This window comes from Rhipicephalus microplus, chromosome 6 (genome assembly GCF_043290135.1).
Source record: "Rhipicephalus microplus isolate Deutch F79 chromosome 6, USDA_Rmic, whole genome shotgun sequence".
In the NCBI taxonomy this organism is placed as follows: Eukaryota; Metazoa; Arthropoda; class Arachnida; order Ixodida; family Ixodidae; genus Rhipicephalus; species Rhipicephalus microplus.
Window position 1 is genome coordinate 161,997,177 of NC_134705.1, and position 20,673 is coordinate 162,017,849.

At 47.0% G+C, this 20,673-nt stretch overlaps 1 protein-coding gene across 2 annotated transcripts in view; it reads left to right on the forward strand.

The window, feature by feature from the left end:
• The window catches only part of Actn (alpha actinin), a 101,685-nt gene extending 99,069 nt beyond the window's left edge, over window positions 1-2,616 (forward strand). For both annotated transcript variants that reach the window (XM_075866902.1, XM_075866903.1), the window contains exons 15-16: window positions 964-1,122; window positions 2,032-2,616. In XM_075866902.1, the coding sequence (XP_075723017.1) occupies window positions 964-1,122; window positions 2,032-2,190 (318 nt within the window). In that variant the 3' untranslated portion in view covers window positions 2,191-2,616. The remainder of the gene's footprint in view (window positions 1-963; window positions 1,123-2,031) is intronic.
• Window positions 2,617-20,673: the final 18,057 nt, after the last annotated feature.

Genomic DNA, 20,673 nt, shown 5'->3' on the forward strand with positions numbered 1-20,673 from the left:
TTTGACGATTTTTCGGCTTTTAAAACCCGTGTCCCCCCTTAAGATCCATAAAGATTCTTGCCTGAAGCTTTCAAGGTGCACCTCTGAGATGCACAACAGCATAAAGTTTACTATTTCTCTAATGTGCCTTCGAGATGCATAACTGTAAGAACTTCACCTTAAATCACATGTGCCTCCAAGATGCGTAGCCGCTAAATGTTTACTTGGTGTCATATGTATGCATCTTTGAGATGCATAACAGCAAAAAGTTTTTTTCTAAATTTCATATGCACATTTGAGTTGCGTAGGTGCAAGTTTATGTGTCATATGTCAGTGAAAATTCTTCGTTAGAATGCAGCTTCAGGGTGATATGAGTTTCCACAAAGCTGCATTGAGGGGAAAAAATTGCATATTTAATTGCACGCCAGCCTCGCACAATATATGTCTCGGCTGATTATCGCGACAATCACAGATTTCTCACCTCATCACAGTTCCGGAATTCATTCACAAATGCTTGTATTGTGCGGGGCACGAGGACGGCTGTAAAACAGCACGGAGAACCGAGTAGTGCGTTCCTGAACGACAAATAAGTAACTTTATTTCAGGGATTGTGCAGCCACTATTGCTCGGCCGTGCACCCTTGCACCATTTTCCTTTCCCGCACGCATTTCACTAAGATTTCCCTGAAAAGATGAGAAGGGCGTCTGGCCGCCGCTTTGCGACCATAATGCCACCACACTTGTGTTCTTTTGAAATGCCAGAGGTTCCTTTGAAATAATGCAAATGCAATCATTCATGGGTGTGTTTTTCAATTCAAATCAGCTGTACTTGATTTCTTTTTTGTGAATACAGTGTTTAGCTAATCTTAAGCAGCTGTACGAATTGAAGTGTAGCTTTCTTCACTTCATTGACTTAATTGAAGTAAAGTGTTGAAGTCTTTTTCCATGCGCTATCTTTTAATGTCGCCTATTTGTTGTTTACCAGGGTGACGCTGACTTCAGGCGCATCATGAACATTGTGGACCCGAACAACACGGGCTACGTTCACTTTGATGCCTTCCTGGACTTCATGACTCGGGAGAGCACCGACCGAGACACGGCTGAGCAGATCATCGACTCGTTCAGGATTCTGGCCGGTGACAAGGTGAGTTTCCCCGCAGTCAACTTTACGGATTGGTGACTAAAGCAGCTCTAAGCAGAGTAAAAACACTCAACGAAATATGAACAGAACAATTTGCTTACTACAGAGTATATCGATAAAGGATTTAAATGGCTGCAACATAAGATAAAAACAAAGCTAGATAGAAACAGCAGCACAAACAAGCAATCATGACTTGCAGCCGAAGGTTTGACGGAAGTGTTTAGACGTACAGGCAAGGATAAAAGTTTGCAAGAGGCCAGAGCACTGTTTGAAGGCTGGATTCATCGAGGCTACGCTAAATGATTACCGAGTGCGTGCACATCCTACAATTGCTCACCGCCAATTGCTGATTTGATTGAATATGGGACGTGCACCTGCTTAAGTAAGCATCCTGTGCAGCCTTGACGTGCGCACTCCCCCATCTAGGGCCTTAGAGGTGGCTACGAACAGCGCTCTGCTATCTTGCAAAATTTTGTCCATGACTGTACAAAGAAACTGGTATGCCACGTGACGCGAGTTGCTGCAATTCGGCGCCACACGTTTTCAAAGAAGTTGACCGAACGTCTGCTTATTCAAGTAAAAGTGGCAAATTGGGCCAGTTGTAACACTAAAATGGTGGATTTTGTCAGAAGATGTCAGAGACAGTGCTCAGACTGAAATTACGGAGGTAAAACGCCCACTTGGGGCCCAGTTTGTGGCTTACCATATTACACTCTCTACTGTCAGTTGAAACAGTAAACGGTGGGTTGTACAGTGACCACGGTCAGGCCCGTTTAAAGCTGACAATTTTCTTTTCGAGCTTTCTTGCCACAACAAGTGCACACATGTTCACATAGATACTAGTGTGGTCATATCTATGGACGGTGGTTCAGTAGTTGAGACGTTTTTGCCTTCCCCCCCTTCCTCCCCCAGCCATACATCACCGCAGAGGAACTTCGCCGTGAACTTCCACCGGACCAGGCGGAGTACTGCATCCGACGCATGGCCGCTTACAAGGGACACGGCTCTGTCCCCGGAGCGCTGGACTACATGTCGTTTTCAACGGCGCTGTACGGGGAGAGCGATCTCTAGAGAACTTGTCGCACATTTTCGCTTTGTTATTTATTTTTTTCTTTTCTCTCTGTTGACGAAAAAAAGAAAGAAAAGACGACTAGGAAAAGGAAAGAAAATTACTTTTTTTTCCTCCCCCACTCCTGCGAGTACTGTGGGAAGGAAGCTCGTGGCAGGGGGCAGTGCAGAAAAGATGTGGAACAAGTCGGTCCGAGGCTAGCCATGAGCCAACTGTTGTCAATAGGAGGTCCAGCCGGGAAGCCGGCTATGAGGCAGTGTTAGTGGCTGGAAGCTGGTTTCTTACCGTGACCGCGTAGTCCCTCTGCTACGTTATTTCATTTCTTGGCCTGTCTTTCTGTCGTATTGCCCCATGGCAGGTCTTAGGTTTGCACTGGGTCATCGTTGGTGCCAGTTCAAAAGTGTGAAATGCAATGACGAGATGGAACCTCTATCTTATCGGAAGCCTGTAGTCCAACATGAAGGCCAAATCGTTGAGCCACGAGGTCGAAAATATTTGAGGCGGTTATTGCCATCCCTGCTCCTGCCGTGCCTCGTCTTTCGAGTGCGCAGTTCGTTTTAGTGCTGCAGTGCAAGCTATGGGCTCAGGTTTTGTAAAGGCATGCTTATTTAGAAACCGACGGTAAAAATCTCGGCGTGGAATGAGTCTCCGACGACACCGGTGTAATTCTGATGCTTTGCTTGAAACTAAGTCACTGAAATCGAAAGTCTACAGCGGCGTTGGCACAGTATTCTGGCGTCGCATTCGGACAGGTCTGGAGAATCGAATAATGCAGGAGAAAAAAAATTAGGATTCTGTACGCCTGTTGTCACCTTTTGATCATCTTTTTACTTTATATCCTGAGGATATTTTCGGCGTAGCGAACTTTATCTCGCCAAAGCCCAAAGCTTTTGCGGCATTTACGAGGTTGTGAGCCCGAGTGTAAAAGATAACATTCAAATTGTGTGAAACGACAAGCTTCTGCATTGCCCCTAAGACTTGTAGCAGTCTTCGTTTGGCACAGGCCGTATCTCAAAGTAGGTTTTACACTTTCTTCTCATTTTTGTTCAGATGTGTGCGGCAGCAGCTTTTTGTTTCACGTAGACAAAATCCACAGCCTCGCATATATACCAGTCACTCGAAAAACGATGTAAAAAAAAAAGAAAACGCGCACCTCTCCTCAGTCTTCCCGACCAAGCCCAAACATTTTTCTATACCGTACGCGGCTGCCGACTCTATGGCCACAAGCCCAAGGAGTAGTCGTCGTAACCAATTTTCGTACTGCCAGCATAGCATGTGAGTCGGGAGCATGCTACCTCGAGGTGCTAATTAACAAAATAACAAAACCCAGCAGCGTCCCGTTATAAATAGCAGCTCGTTAGTGCAAGACGAGTGACATCATATCAACCCCTTCCCGAGCTGCTGTCAGCCTTTCTGCCATTGCTTGCACAGCTGTGTCAAATGTGTCTGTGTTTTCTTTCTTCTTTTTTGTCCGTACATCGGGGTTGAAACTGAAACACGTCACAGTTTCCAACGCGTAGTTTGTTTCAAATCTAGTGCTGCAGTGCTTTATCTCTAGGCGTCAGTGCTTTGGCACTATTCAGTTCTACTGGCACTTGAAACGTTCAGAGGATCCATTGTAGTCTTGACGTCGTCCTAAAGGTTTCTGCGACAAAACGCAAAAACGGGGCGGAATCGGAACTCCTATCTTGCTCAAGCACTCCTTGCTTCTCTTTCAATGTCTGCTTTGGACTTCCATTGTCACTTTTCTCGTCGGCTTAAAGTGAAAAAGTAACAGATTGTCCTTGTCACTTTTGTTTTCATCTTGGAAACAATAGCTTTTCTTCAGTTTCCCAACTGTTTCTCGTATTTCTTTATCTATCTCTATCAAAAAGTTTTTCTATGGGTGTCATAATCTCCCAGAGCTAGTCTAGAGACTTCACATATATTTAAAATGTCGGAAAGGAGATTAAGGAAAGGTAATAACGAGAAGTGAGAAGTGGCGTCGGTGTGGCGGCGGCGAGGTGTCGTTGCGTGTCGTACCTGTCATCAGCCGTCAGTGCCTAGGTCTTGAAGCGATTGTCGGGCAATCCTCCGTAGAACCCACCACGTCGTCATCTCGCATCTAGATTTTTTTTTCGTCGCCCACGAATGCAGTTCTATAGATCCTTGTGTTTCTATAGATTACATACTAATGATTTTTTGTTCTTTGGGGGGTTTGTGTCGTGATGCGGGGCGCGATGCTGCCAGGCTGGTTGTGCGTTGTGTATGTGTGTGTTAGTGTGTACGTCGTACTTCTCGGTATGTTTCTTTGTAAGCGCGTGTTTGTGTGGTGACTGTGCAGATTTTCTTTTTATTCCCATTCAAAAGTTTTTCAAGAGCAACCTTTATTATGCAAGGAATAATCTGGAGATTGAAAGTTGCGGAATGTTCTCGACATGCTAGCAGGAAATAGACGTATCCACACAATGAAGGCCTAGTATTGAGACAGTTCGTCAATTGTGAAATTAGTCTAAGCACCAAAAGGTTTTCGTTTGCCGTGAAATTCACACTTGCGCATGTTGGACCTGCGAGCTTCGTGCATTTGAACCACGTTATCGGCACTCACCTACGAAGTGATGCAAGGTACATCTGTGAGAGATGAGAAGTGTCAAACTATACACTAAATATTCATAAGACTTGTCCATTTGTGCCAACTATGCAATTCTGTAGCCAGTATTGTTTCCGTTTTGACTGGACTCGGACGTGGCTGCGGCTTGACCCTCACATTCAGAAGCACGCCTTACACTACAAGCCGCAACTTGAATCGATGAGATCTGGCTGATGCAATGGCCAGGACCATGAACTACTCAAGGTGCTCTTCGCGTTTCCGTGGTACACCCATGTCGAGCATTGACGTTACGTCAGCAGTTCAGTACAGAAGGGTTGGCTTCTAGGTAACGTTTGCTAATGAACGTTGGGGATCGGTGTGTCAGTCAGACGGCCATAGGATCTTCGTTCTTTTTCTTGACATATACAGGACGTTGAAATTTGTTTCTAGACAGATTTCATACTTTGGTAGGTTTCTCAGTGTGGTCAAGGGATTAGGTCGTCGAAAAACGGGATGTCCATAGTGCGTCGAGTCGCAGTTTGTCGAAGGCCCGTACACTGAGTGCCGGATGTGCGTAACCTGTTTGTGTGTGCGTGTTTCTTAACGTGTTGTATGTGCTCCACGACTGCGAGGTGCCAAATGTAGACAGTGTACTTTTTTCAGACTGCCTCATTGCTATGTGGCTGTTGCCAAGTTCAGAACTAATTCGTATACCCGAGAGGACTGGAGACGTTTCTTTTTTTCTTCTTTTTTGAACGACGCACTGCACAAGCTTTTGCTTATGTCAGGAAAGCTGAACAACACGCACTTGAACTCTCTTGTCTCGATCGTATTTATACATGACTCTGCATCGCTCTAGGTTGTGTGTTACCAGCTGAACAAGAAACTAAAGCCTGTTCTTGTTTCGAAACAGCAGTGTGTGAAATTTTTTTTCTCTTTCTCTCTGAGTGCGAAACGTACTGGCCTGGGTTATAGGGGGTTAAATGTGCCCATACACACTTGTGGAACATGGTGAAAACCACATATCGTCGCTCGCCTGCAAATTGGACGACTTTATTATTTTTTTCTGGCTGTAATGAATAAAAAACAGTGTTTGAACATACTGTACTGGCTTCTCGTCTTCTGTGTGCATGCTGTGCTTCAGTCGGAAGCCCTCCCACTATCAGTTTTATCAAAATGGAATGAAAGTTGATCGAAACTCTGACGAGGATTGCCTTTTCAGTAAGAGAAACCGCCACAATCAATGTATTAAAACTGTATGAAACTTTCGAAAGTCGGAACCTGCAAGATTTTGAAAGCCTATGCACTTTTCTTTTTGGTCGGAAGTACCCATAATCATTTTTGCAAAACCTTGTGCAACTTCCGAAAGTCAAAACCTACAAGACTTCGAAGAGCTATAGGCATGCCTTCTGGTCAGGAGTATTGTGAGAATCGATTTTATTAAAATGCAATGAAACTTCTGAAAGACGAAACCTGCAAGACTTCCAGAGGCTTAATAAGGAAATTTTCGAGATTTCGACTTTCTTAAACTAATAGATTTCCAAATTGGTCAGAAATATTGCCAGAGACAATTTTATTAAAATAGTGTTTTATATAGCCGAATTCTATAGAACCATGAAACAGAAAAATTCATCAGATCCCACGCAACATGGATGTCGATTTGGTTAAAGGCTTTAATGCATAGGCTCTATGAGAAGCTTTTCCCATATAGTTAGTACACTAATTCAATGCTATTTGCAATGGATGGATGGATGGATGGATGGATATGGCTGTACCCTCTAGATCGGGCGGTGGCTAGCACCACCAAGCCGTAATAATATAGACTGTCACGTCGCCTAGCAGAATTCATGAGCGCCCTGTGAAAGATTGTTAGTAGACGACACTCTGGTCGCACTACGGAGTCGCACCCTCGTGATCAACTGTGCAGTGTTTAACTGTACAAGCCTCAGGGTTAACTGGTTAGCAAGAAACGAACAGTACGGCTTTGCAAGTTTCTTGAATTAATTAACAAACCGTACCATCTTTGACACAACGAATCTGATTTGTTTTAAAAAAAAATTGGGGTACCCTTAAGCTTCGCCTGTAAGAGTTGAACTGTGCGTACTTCAAACATGTTGTGCATACCTTTTATTTTATCAAGTTACTCGAGAAGTTTAACTTGTGGATAGATAAAGTAATCTATAAAGTGGAAAGCGACATTGTGTCAAGCTTTCGCATGTATGACTGCATTTATTTTGTGCGTAGCATGCTGTAAACTACTTGTAATCATGCGCGTGGTTTAAAGCAATAGGTGTAGTGACGTAGTATGTGCGTGCCTTTTGTAGTGGGTGGCCGGCTTTAAACCATGAAGTCATTATGATAATCACGTGTTCTAGCTGACGCCCGATGAACATCTTCAGTGTCAATTTTTATGAGAGGGAACACGGGAGCACGCAGGTTATGCGCTCCCGTGTTCCCTCTCATAAAAATTGACACTGTAGATGTCCATCGGGGAGCGCGCGCATCGAGGAACCCTATCTGGCGGGCCGCTTAAAACCCCCTGATCTTTGGATCCGGGGGATCTTGGGATCCAGGGGATCTTGGGATCCAGGGCCGCTGCTGGCAGTGCGCTCAAGCGGGAGCAACCACAGCCTTTTTTTCGCGTCATCTCTCGTCGAGCAAAAGAAGCAGTCATTGATCGTATTGCCACCTAGTGTTCTGTGCCAGCGAACAGTGAGCCAGTTCTGTGCCAGTAAACGAAGAAGACGAAGACGAGCAACCCGTGCCAGAGGAGACGTCCTTCTTTGTGTCTCAGATTTTGTCAGTCAGTGGCATCTCCTTGTACGTTTCTTCGTGCTCCTAGCGCGTGACAATATAGAACCAGCGGCCAGATGCTACCCCCTCTTTAAGGCGATTATCGGCCTCTTGCGTTGTCGACTTGAACAGGGAGGGAGATGGTTGTAGTCTTGCCGCTGGTTGCATATAAGCAATGAATGGTTGTTCTGCTCGCCGCGAGACGATGCGAAAAAGGTTGTGTTATAGAACCGTACATGCAGAGTGTCTGGTGAAAGGGCGGGGCAGTGGCGCCGCGGCGCGGCGATGACGTCGGCCACGTCAACGCCACGCCTCCGCTCCGGCGGCGTCCGCCATATTTATGCTTTCTGCGCCACGGCCGCCCAGCTAGCGGCTATGTACGCGCTGTTAATTCGTGAAATCTTGAAATGGAAAATGAATCGCGAAAGCGAAGTAGTGCAAGAACGTTGTTATACAAGTTTATCGAAGAATATGGCGAGAAATAGGCGTGCTCAAAACATCCAGAAACTGACTTTTGCAGTTAATTGTTTACGCCGATTCCAGTGCACGACGTTCTACGCTATGCGCTGTCATCACTGATCCCTGTACTTTTAGAGCGCAGCTTTTAGGCACCCTTTCCCCACGTTTAGAATGATTGCCAGTTTGGCGTGTTATTATAAGCCTGTCCTGTACGTGTTCTTCAGAAGACTGCGTTTTCTTTTAGCGTTTCACCATCCTGAGGGTTTCTACGTTGACCGGCGTCGTCGGCGTAACCGATAGAGCGAACGAAGACGAGAAACATGAAACGCCAAGTTTGTCGATATCAGGAGCCACTGGCCTTTACCATCGCTTTCTTCATTTCTCGCGCGCGCTGGCCCTTTGGTCGCAGCTCGTCCGCATGCAAGGCTGGCAGGTGCTCGGCGAGTGTTTTCGTTTGTCGTAACGGAGATGTCGGAGTTTCTCTTGGTTCGTGACGCCTCGCCTGCAATGCACAGAGTGCTGTGCATAGCACTCGAGCACGGACAATTTCTGTGGCAATATGTAACGAATGTTACAACCTGTACAACTGCCGGTAGCCAGAAGTTCAAACATAGTTGGTGTTGCCTCAACCCAAAGCTGTGCCCAGAATTTGGATGAGAGAGTATCGTAAACTTCCGTGACTTTTCGTGCTATAAAGGTCTGTGGGTTCGCGTCCATTTTGGTTTCTATAGATTAGTTTTTTTTTTAAAGCTTAGGTTCAGTAATAACCGCACTAATGTTTCTGGCACTGAAGATATATTTTTCGTGTGGTTTGGCTGGCGTTTCCCTGCACGCACAGTGATGTCGTGAGAATTTTTTTTACCAGGCCTGCTATGATGCTCACTCATAAGTTAAACTGTTCAGTCGACGCTTTTTATTTGCTGCGGGAACGGAGTGCCAGTGGCGAGTGCCGGTAAGAGTGATAGTTATGCATCGATTTGCCCATCCATGTGAAGTTATTTGAATCTTATTTAAGGTCATATGTGGTTCTCAGTTTCAGCAGATCTTTAAAAGGTGAACTTTCAGCCTAACATTGTAGCTGGAACGTCAGCATGTGACAGTGGCTGGGAGGTTACGTGTTCGTTTCTTAACCGGTAGGTAGGTGGTTCGAATCCAGATGGCATCTCTATTTGAAGCCTGAATTTGTTAGAGTCCCTGAAACTATATTTTTCTGAAGTTTTGTCGCGCTCCACCTGGTGGCAACTTGGCGACGTGGGACAGTGACGCCCGGCCGTGGCCCGGGGTTCTCGCTCCGACAAGTTGCCAATAGATGGAGCGCTACAGAGCTTCAAAACGTAACGTCACAAATTAATGTTTTTCTGATACGTTGGCTTCCCTGCAATGAAGGTCCTAAATCTGTCGAAAAAGTTGAGGCCCCTATCACCACCGATAAGGCTGAACTTTAGTCGTCACACCTCAATTGCGGCGATGGCCGCCTGTTGTGCGCTCTTTCCAAACTAAATGTTCCCCTGATGCGTTGGCTTACCTGCGATAATTCTTCTAAAAGCCGTCGAAAAAGCTGAGGCCCTTATCACCACCGATAAGGCTCAACTTTTGTATGACGTCACACCTTGCAGCGATGGGCGTGCTGTTTGTTATTTCTGATTTAGAAGTTCCCCTGATGCAGTGGCTACACCGCATCAGGGCTAAAAAGCAATGAAAAAAAAAGTTGAGGCCCTTATCAGCACCGATAAGGCTCAACATTTGTCTGACGTCACACCTTGCGGCGATGGGGCCTGCTCACTGTGTCTGCCAAGGGCTCTGACGTCACTCCATTTTACCGGTGCATTTCGCTGCACAGACGTGCCTACGCTCTCGTCGCTCGACAGACATGGATTGTCAAGCCCGAAGAACGTTTTCGTGGCGTACTGGTGTGCTTGTTGGCGACTCGAGAAGACCGTCTTTTTCTGTGTCTGTGAACTGCAGTGTGGATATGGGATGTGTTTTGTTCGCTGGATATTCGCAATCTGTACGGCTGTAATCCGAATGGTTTCGCGATGCTGCGTTGCGAATTGTCATGGCCGAGGGACCGAAGTTCTGAGTGTTCTCGTTTCCTAATGACAATGGAATAACGAAAAAAGAGCGTGTCGTTCGTCAATCTCATCTCGACATCCGTTTTCTTCGTGACCCGAAGGTACGTGTGTCCGTACTACATATATTTCTAAGTCGTTCCAATGGCCCCATTTCCCAAAGTGGTTCTAAGAGAGAAAGGACGAGAAAAGTGAGCCCCGTAACTGTCTGCTTCAGCGAGCGACACCTCAAGAATAGCTCACAAGGGATGGGGGTGAGGAGGGATTAAAAGGATAGGAATAAAGGTGTAGAAAGAGAGAACAAGTATGTCAGAGAGCAACGACATATCGAGGGAATAGGAGAGATAGGAAAGATGGAAACATGGTCACAGGAGTCCGAGGACGGAGCTCCACATGCTAGAGTTCTTGTCGGCGTTAGGAGATGACGTAGAGCAAGTTTACGAGAGCTCTTGTTGGCATCAGGAGGTGGCGTAGAGCAAATCCAGTCGGTCATAGCTACACTGTCGTCGGAGGTCGGCGTCAGGAGATGACGTAGGGCGAGCCCAGTCGGCCAGAGCTACGCTGACGTCGGAGATCACGAGGGCACAACCGGTCGGCACGGAATCCAGCGAGCGAGTCCGGCCCCATTTCCGTGTTCCGTTCTTGCTCTAAACTAAAGGTGTCATGTGTGCTTCTCACTTGTAGGCGTAAGCCCTGGTATTAAAATTACAAAGAAGAAGAAATTGATACCATCGGCTAAACTATCATCACCACGAGAAGAAGGCCCGAGATCAGCGATCGAGCATCTTCATACCTTGGTCCGCTTGCGTTCCTTTTCAGCTACCGCCCACTTGCTAGGCTCGTTCAATAAATCCCCTTTACAAAATAATAAACGCCCGTAGCAGAAAGTTCAGAACAAGCATTTGTTCTTCACATTAGTGCCACGGACTTGCATTACTTCTGTTGACTTCGTTGGTCAAATTGGAATGAATGCTGTTGCATCACTTCATCGGTTTTGTGCATAGTATTTTCTTGCTGGTGTTCCTGCCACATTATTGCGGTCAGTACCTAAGCCTAATATGTTTTCTTGAGAGTTAGATACGTGTAGACACTTACGGTAAAACATTTGCTTAATTGGTTATCAGGTGTGTGATTTCTACTTCAAGCTAGAATATTAGAAAAATCACTACCAAGAATATACCAATGCATGAACCGGCAGTGCAGTAAAGCGCTCACGGGGGCTACATAGTTTAATATAGACCCAGTACTAAACTTTTTTCAATGCCTTATAGTTATTAGACTTACTATGCACTGCTGCGAGAGGAGCCAAAACAAAAGAAAAAAATGCCGCTTCTAGTGGGCAAGGTTTTGCTTGGCCAGCGCCTCCTCTATTTTATCAACGCCAGTACAAACATTCACGCCTGAATGGACGTCGTTCATTGAGTTTCATACAATAATTTCATTGACTTTCATACAATAATACTTGTATGAAACTCTATAGCGTAGTTGGTCCCCCTTGGTTCAAGGAGTTGTCGTTGTGCGACGCTACTTGAGGGGAAGTGCTGCTTGCGTCACGTGCTCGTCTGAGGGAGCGTCGCTGTCATTGCCTGGAGAAGCGGTAGAAGCGGTTTCGCTATTGTATATAGCACGTCTGTCACATTTCTTCCTTCGCTCTTCTTCCTTGGTAGCTCTCTCTGTATGCGCTACGCGGTGCTTTTCGCGCTTGCGTAGGGGACAAAGCTATTGATTATATATGAACAAGGGTGACAGAAAAATCTCAACAAAGAAGTGTTTTATGCACCTTAATGGACAAGGATAGATCAAATGGCGCAGTGGCTTCATTTTCACAAGGAGATGATTTGATTGATATGTGGGGTTTAACGTCCCAAAACCACCATACGATTATGAGAGACGCCGTAGTGGAGGACTCCGGAAATTTCGACCACCTGGGGTTCTTTAACGTGCACCCAAATCTAAGCACACGGGCCTACAACATTTCCGCCTCCATCGGAAATGCAGACGCCGCAGCCGGGATTCGAACCCGCGACCAGCGGGTCAGCAGCCGAGTACCTTAGCCACTAGACCACCACGGCGGGGATTTTTACACGGAGAGTGGGTAAGGGCTGAAAAGAGGGCTCTTAGTAGGCATAGATAGAGGATGAGTGGGTGCTGGGCGAACTGCAGAATGGGTTTCGGAAGCAAAGAATGTTGGAAGACAATCTGTTCTCACTGACGCAGTGCATCGAAATAGCAGAAAACTAACACAGCGCCCTGTGGCTAGCATTTTTGGATATCAAGGGAGCGTACGATAGCGTGGTTCAAGAGAATTTGTGAGGTATACTAGACACACTAGGTGTGGGAGATGGAGTCGCTAATATTTTAAAGGATATCTATAAAAGTAACAAGGAAGTTATAGAATGAGAAAAACAGGTATCCAAGCCCACAGAAAATACGGGGGTTTAGGCAGGGGTGTCCCTTGTCACCCTTGTTATTCATGATGTACCTACAAGGATTATAGCCCAAATTATAGGAGAGTGGACTTGGCTTCAACTTCTGTTTCGTCAAACAAGGAAAATCTATTGAACAGGCACTGCCAGCATTGATGTACGCAGATGGTATAGTGCTAATGGCTGACAACCAGAAAGATTTGCAGAAATTGATGGACATCTGCGGTAATGAGGGAGATAGGTTAGATTTCAGATTCAGTAAGGAAAAGTCAGCAGTCATGATTTTTAATGATAATGAAGGTAGTGAACATAGAATACAGGAGGTCACGCTAGAGATAACAGATAAATACAAATATCTGGGCGTATGGATAAGCAATGGGACCGAGTACCTAAGGGGACACGACTCTAACCACTGGATGGATTGATGGATGGATGAATGGACGGACGGACGGACGGATGGATGGATGGACGCACAGACGGACGGACGGAATTTATCCCCCCCCCCTTAAATAGTGAAGTTGAGGGCTGGTACTTTGCAGTGAATAGCTCAATTTTCACTCGTGTCTTGACTTTAGCCGCCTATCAGATAACCTCCTTCTAGTTAATTCTACCCGCTTAAAGTTTATTTTGCCCTCCCGGTCCCTAAACCCCAGTGCTTTGAAAAAACTCTGCGCCATCATCCTGAACTATAGCGTGGAGCCCTTTACAGAACATTATGAACTGTTCGGCAGTTTCCTGCTCCTCTCCGCATGCACTGCATGCTGTGTCTACCCCTTCGTATTTGGGCCGATATGTCTTGGTTCGCAATACTCCCGTCCTGGCCTCAAACAGTACAGAACTACCCCGAGGATTATCACAGATCCTTTCCTTGGCAATTTCCTGCTTAAAAGTTCGATAGATCTGTAGTGCGGACTTATTAATCATGCCAATTCTCCACATGTCAGTCTCCGTTTCCTTCACCTTCTTCTTAACCGATATATAGTTCTTTTTGGTTTGGCCCCCTGCTGTTTTCTAAATATTTACCCGTCAATTTTCTGGTTCGCTTCCTCCATTTTGTATCGACATTCTTCACGTACAAGTAGCTGAAAACCTTCAGCCCAACTCTGTTCCCCCATTTCTCTCAATCGCTTCCCAAATTTTATCTTGCTGCTATATTCCCTGCCCTCAAATGATGTTCATCCCAAATCACCTTGTACTCCCTGATTTGGTGTATTCCCGTGAGCTCCTAAAGCAACTCTACGTATTCCACGTTGCTTAGCTTCTAATTTTGCTTGGTCTTCTGATCTCATGCACAAGACCACACTGCCGAACGCCAGACCAGGAACCATGACCCCTTTCCATATTCCTCTCACAACATCATACATATTGTAATTCCACGCTGCCCTATTTTTTTTTCATCACTGCTGCATTCCTGTTACCTTTAGTCGTTACGTATATTTCGTGTTCCCTTAGGTACTCGGTCCCATTGCTTATCCATACGCCCAGATATCTGCATTGATCTGTTATCTCTAGCGTGACCTCCTGTATCCTAAGCTCACTACCTTCATTATCATTAAAAATCATGATTGCTCTTTTTTCCTTACTGAATCTGAACGCGATTACGTGATAAACGACAGCGCCATTTTTTTTTCTACCGCCCTCGTGCGGCGACAATCACCACTTCAAACAATTCAAACTCAGCAACAAACTTTCACTTTCATAAGCAAACTTTACATACACTACATTGTGACATTATTGACTAAAATAATAACAAAGTACTTTAAGGAAGAACATCTGCGAGGCGGCATATCGAACGAGCAACTCAAGGGAGTATGCTCTGAAACTCAACCGCAAAGTGGCGCAGAGGTGCGTTAGACAGGGCGCCATTTTTGAGGTTTTCACGCAGCAGACGACCCATGCTTGCTGCCCTCTTTATGTGATGGGCGTTGTGTGGCATTTGTTGTGTGGCCCCGACTTTCCGTGTTCTCATGTGTTGCATTTACGATACTGCAGTGATGGAAGTTTCCTCTACTTTTGCGTGTATAAGTGGCCGCGGGCAGCTGCACGTTGTTGCCACGTGTTAACGTAACGAACGCTACCGCTCCTTTTGCTCTGCCGTGGTACTGCTGCGAAAAATGATGCTCAGTTACTGCGCTAAGTCTGACTCCATGCGCGATGGGTACATCACCAAAGTAATGAGACCCCTTATTGACGCTATCCGACGGGTACTTAACGAATACAGTGTACGAGAATTCTAGCACGCAGTATTCACGAACTATGTTCGCTCTTATTCTGAAACGTGTACACCACGCGAATATAATTGACTCTCTAATTCACAGGGCAAACTTTGTGAAGCGCGAGAAATTAGGCGACAGCAAGCCTCGGGCGCTCATGATTGCATCACCAGTGGTCTCGTTAAACAACCACATCCACGGGTGAAGTTCTTCGTTGTCGTCGCTGCAAAGGTAAGCTGTACGTAATGTACCTCGTGTCCGTGACTGTGTTTTCTTCTATAGCTATTCTTAAAGGTAGCGATAGGGCAAGTAATCAATCGCTGATGTGGCACCCAGCTTATGGTACCTTCAAGCCGCTGTACACTGGATCGATAGTCAAGTTACCGGCATGTACCTCGTGTTTTTCACGCGTGAGGTCATCCTCTCAGTATATCTAATCGCGTAAGCTAAATAGTAGTTTATCTTGCCGTCGCTGTGCAAGTCTGCCGCATACAGGCATTCAATGAAAAGCTGCTGCTGCTGCTGCCGCTGCCGCTGCCGCCGCTGCCGTTGCCGCCGCCGCCGCCGCCGCCGCCGCCGCCGCCGCCGCCGCTGCCGCTGCCGCTGCTGCTGCTGCTGCTCGCCTCACCGTTCACCGGTGAGGCGAGCTCAAAGCACGCCTCACCGAAGTAATTTATGCGCGTGCGATGCACGCACAGAACTTCTCTGTCGGCATTAATCAGTCACCACTGCTGCTGCTGCTGCTGCTGCTGCTGCTGCTGCAGAAGCACTGCACTGCAGCAGCAGCAGCAGTGGTGACTGATTAATGCCGACAGAGAAGTTCTGTGCGTGCATCGCACGCGCATAAATTACTTCGGTGAGGCGTGCTTTCATGTTGGAAGAGTAAGCCCCGTGAACTCGGCAGTACGACGCCAATTCCTCTAGGTCTTCGCGACGAAATCTGCTCAGACATAGAGCTCTGCGCCTTGACGATACAGCTCCACTGTCTTCGCACACTCTCGTAGTTTGACTTTCGGAAAAGGTTGCCCGTTGAAAATTTTCGTCATTGAGCTTGCTGTTTGTGCGGTTGGAGCAAGCGTAAACGGTGCTGTTGATCATCGTTGCTTTGTTGTACCACGACGAGAAGCAACGTGCAGCTGCCCTATTACTTATACAAATTCATACAGCCAATTCATACAGCACGCAGTATTGGAGGAAACTTCCAACGCCGCAGTGTTGTAAATTCAACACACAGGAACGTGAAAGGCCAAGGAGCACGGCACAACACTCGTGGCATAAGCACAGCAAACACAGCGACAAGCATGGGTCGTCTGCTGCGTGAAAACCTTACATATGGCGCCTGGCATCGCGCTCCGTAGCGCCACAGAGCGGCTGCGTTTCGTTTTCTTATTAGGGGCGACTAATTTGGCGGGATGAAACGTCACATTGACGCTACAAAAAGTGAGGTTCTGTGACGCAATAAGCTGAATCAGTTCAATGTCCAATCGTGTTGCAGACATAGCGGTTCTTGTTAAGCAAGCGGTAGTTTTGGTAAACCGCAAGTTGACCGTACGTACAGCGTAGTACCACACTTCGGTTTCGTTATTCAGCTCAAACCTTGGTTTATACTATACAAGGCGGAGCACGGCGACGTATTGCTTCGGGAAAAAATAACAATTTTTTATAGTGTTACATCATCGGAAGTTCCGGTGTCGTAACGCTATTGAAGCGCCACCATGTGACTCACCACGCGTGACCAATCAAATCAGTTAGCCTAGTCTGTGCACAAACTATCGCTGTTCTTCTGGATTTGGACTTGTTAACTGTTACTCACACAGACAATATATGCGGATGATTAGGATGGCATTGTTTTCGATTCTTACGTTCACAGACCATGTAGTAGAGTGTGTTCAGCAACATGGCAGAATTCGGTAATGTGCAGAACAGCACCCCTGAGGTGCCTTTGAATCGTAAGTACCCTGAGGTGGCTTTGAATCGTAAGTTTCTAATATTGTTTGATGTTATGATTATTCCAAATGTTTATATATAGCCATACGATTCATGTAGCCTATCTTGATATATTAAATCTTTGGGGAATCCCCTTAGGTTGGTGATTAGTGTTGAGGTATAAGTAGGTCCTTCCATATCTCCCAACTTTTGTCCTGTGGCCACTGTGGCAACGAAAAAACCATCCAACATATCCTTTGTGACTGCCTAGAGTATAGTAGACAACGACTATGCCTTCGCAAGAAACTCAGCAAATTATATTGTCACGCGCTAAGAGCTCCAACGAACGTACAAAGGGACGCGACTGTCCAAAATCTCAGAGACAAAGAAGGTCGTCTCCGCTGGCACGGGTTGCTCGTCTTCGTCTTCCTCGTTCACCGGCACAGAACTGACCCACTGTTCACTGGCACAGAACACCAGGTGGCATTACTTCTCCTCCCAAGAGAGCATCGACCTGATGCTCAAACAAAAGTGTGCACAGCAGTGGGTCGAAGTAGGTAACATGAAGAAACATTAAACAACTTAGTGCACGAGAGAAAATGCGTCCTGGGCCCAGCAATCGGAAATAAATGGCATTCACTGTTCACATGAAGAGTTCACTGGCACAAGAAGAAAATTCGCATCACCGCGTAAAGTATGGTTTTAGGCGGACTACGCGTACAGTCTCTGGGCGTGGTAACCTGCGCGGGGATGATTGCGAGCCTCCGTCTGGAACCACTTCGTAGTTCACATCGCTCACACGTCTGAGTACTTTGTAAGGTCCAAAGTACTTCCTCAAGAGTTTCTCACTGAGACCTCGCCGCCTAATGGGTGTCCAAACCCAAACTTGGTCACCAGGTTCATAATTAACTTCTCGATGGTGGGTGTTGTACCGCCGTGCACTTGCGCACTGTTGAGTTCGGATGTGCACACGGGCCAGTTGACGTGCTTCCTCAGCGCGCTGAATGTACTCATTGATGTCGGGGGCTAATTGGTCGATCTTGTCGATGTCCTCATATGGAATCATGGCGTCCAGCATAGTTCTAACATCTCGACCATAAACGAGCTGGAATGGTGTGAAACGTGTAGTTTCCTGCGTTGCAGTGTTATACGCAAATGCTACGTACGGCAGGACGTCGTCCCACGTTTTGTGCTGCACATCCACGTACATAGAGATCATGTCAGCTAGCGTTTTGTTTAGCCTTTCTGTTAAACCATTACTCTGAGGGTGATACGCAGTGGTCTTTCGATGGCTTGTGTAACTCAAGCTGAAGATATCATCCAAGAGTTTCGCTGTGAATGATGTCCCTCGATCAGTGATGACATGTGACGGGGCGCCATGCCGTAGCACAATTTGATGCATAAAAAAACTGGCAACTTCAGATGCGGTCCCTCGTGGCAACGCCTTCGTCTCGGCGTAACGCGTCAAATAATCGGTTGCGACAATAATCCATTTGTTGCCAGAAGAAGACAAAGGAAACGGGCCTAGGAGGTCCATCCCCACTTGTTCAAACGGTGTACGTGGTGGATCGATCGGTTGTAGATGGCCTGCAGGCTTTAAATGTGGTGTCTTGCGACGCTGGCATTCACGGCATCCCTTCACGTAGCGTTTGACACAGGCAGACATTTTAGGCCAGTAGTAGAGTTGTCGCACCCGATCCATAGTTCTCGAGTTTTCGATTAGCCCAGATGGCCAGATGTGGGCTCGTCGTGGCAAGCTAATAAGACGTCATCGCGGAGGGCTTCAGGCACGACGAGAAGATGAGATCTGTCACCAGCACCGGCGTTCCTTTTGTATAAGACGCCATTTCGTAGGCAAAATGATGGCAACGTTCGCGACATCGGACGAGGAATGGGCGCAGTGCCACCTTCTAAATGATCTATAATCATTTTTAGATTGGCGTCATTTCGTTGATGCGACATCAGATCCGGTCCGCTGACAGTTGCCACGAAGGCACCGTCCTCTTCTGCGCTAGTACTGGCGGGTTGAAGAGGTGCTCGTAATAGCGTGTCGGCGTCTTCGTGCTTTTTGCCTGACTTGTACACGATGGTGACATCGAATTCCTGAAGGCGCAGACTCCATCGTGCTAATCTTCCTGAAGGGTCTCGTAGATTGGTCAACCAGCACAAAGCACGATGGTCAGTCACCACTTTAAATGGTCTTCCATAGAGATATGGCCTAAACTTTGTAATTGCCCAAATGACCGCGAGACATTCTTTCTCTGATGTGGAATAGTTAGATTCTGTGCGAGACAGTGTGCGACTTGCGTAGGCTATCACCCGTTCAATGCCATCTTGTCTTTGTATCAAAATAGCTCCAAGACCAATATTGCTGGCATCAGTGCGTACTTCAGTGTCAGCATCTTCATCGAAGTGGCCGAGCACGGGAGGGGAAGAGAGCCGGTGCTGTAGTTCCGCAAAGGCAGTCCGCTGTTCGTCAGCCCAGACAAATGGTGTGTCATCACGCGTGAGGCGTAATAGTGGCTCCGCAATGTTAGAGAAATTTTCAATAAAGCGCCGGTAATAAGCGCACAGACCCAGAAAGCGTCGAAGACTTTTCTTGTCAGTTGGAGGTGGAAAAGCGGAGACGGCAGCAGTTTTGTCAGGATCAGGCCGAACACCAACGGCGCTCACGACGTGACCAAGGAACTTTAACTCTTCGTAGCCGAAATGACATTTCTCAGGCTTGAGTGCGAGATCGGCCAATCTAATGGCTTCGAGCACATTCCGAAGGCGACGAAGATGCTCGTCAAACGTTTATGAAAACACAACGACATCATCGAGGTAGACGAGACAGCTTTTTCACTTGAGTTCTGCCAGGACGGTGTCCATCATTCGCTGGAATGTGGCTGGAGCGGAACAAAGGCCGAAAGGGAGCACTTTGAATTCATAAAGGCAGTCCGGCGTTACAAAAGCGGTCTTTTCCCGGTCACGTTCATCGACCTCTATTTGCCAATAACCGCTCTTCAAGTCGACGGACGAAAAATACTTCGCGCGTCGCAGCTTGTCCAGAGAATCATCGACTCTGGGCAACGGGTACACGTCTTTCTTTGTGACATTGTTCAACTTTCTGTAGTCGACACAAAATCGAAGCGTGCCATCTTTCTTTTTCACAAGAATGACTGGTGACGACCAAGGGCTGCTTGAAGGCTGTATCACGCCATCCTGAAGCATTTCCTTAACTTGCGTTTGAATCGCGTGCCGTTCGGTTGGCGAAACACGGTAAGGCTGCTGCCGTATGGGATGCGCGTCGTCGTAGGTGATAATACGGTGTTTCGTTATCGGTGTATGACGTATCTTTGAAGAACGCGCAAAGCATGTGTGGAACTCCAGCAACAGCTCGCTCAAACGCTGCTTGTTCGCTTCAGAAAGCGTTGGACTGATGTCGACGCTGCGGAAAGGCGCTTCGGCAGTGCAGATGGCCTCGGAAGCAAAACACTCTGTGACATTGGCGACTGGGTCGGCGTAGGCGATGACAGTTCCAGGAAAAAGGTGCCGGTGCTCGTCGCTGAAGTTTGTGACAAAAACGTTGCAGTGATCATTACGAAGGTCGACAAGGCTTCTCGCTACGCAGACACCCTGAGACAGCAAAAGCGAGTGATTGCTTTATACGACTGCTTCACCGTGCATCACTCTGTCCCACGCCACCTGAACCACAACATTTGCACGGTGTGTTAACGTGACAGCGTCGTCGACGACGCGAAGAGACACTCGGGAGTGGCTGGGGTCGGCGTAAACTGTTGTGGCGTTTGTGGTCGCGAAAGTGACTAGACGTTCGAATGTCAATTATAGCACCATGCTCCCTGAGAAAATCCATGCCAATGATCAGGTCTCGAGAACACTGCCGGAGAACGCTCAAACTGGCAACAAATGTACAACCGCGGACTTGCAGTCTCGCCGTGCACATACCGAGTGGCGTGACGATATTCCCGCCAGCTGTACGAATCGGCGTTCCGTTCCAAGGCGTCGTTACTTTCTTGAAAAGGGCGGC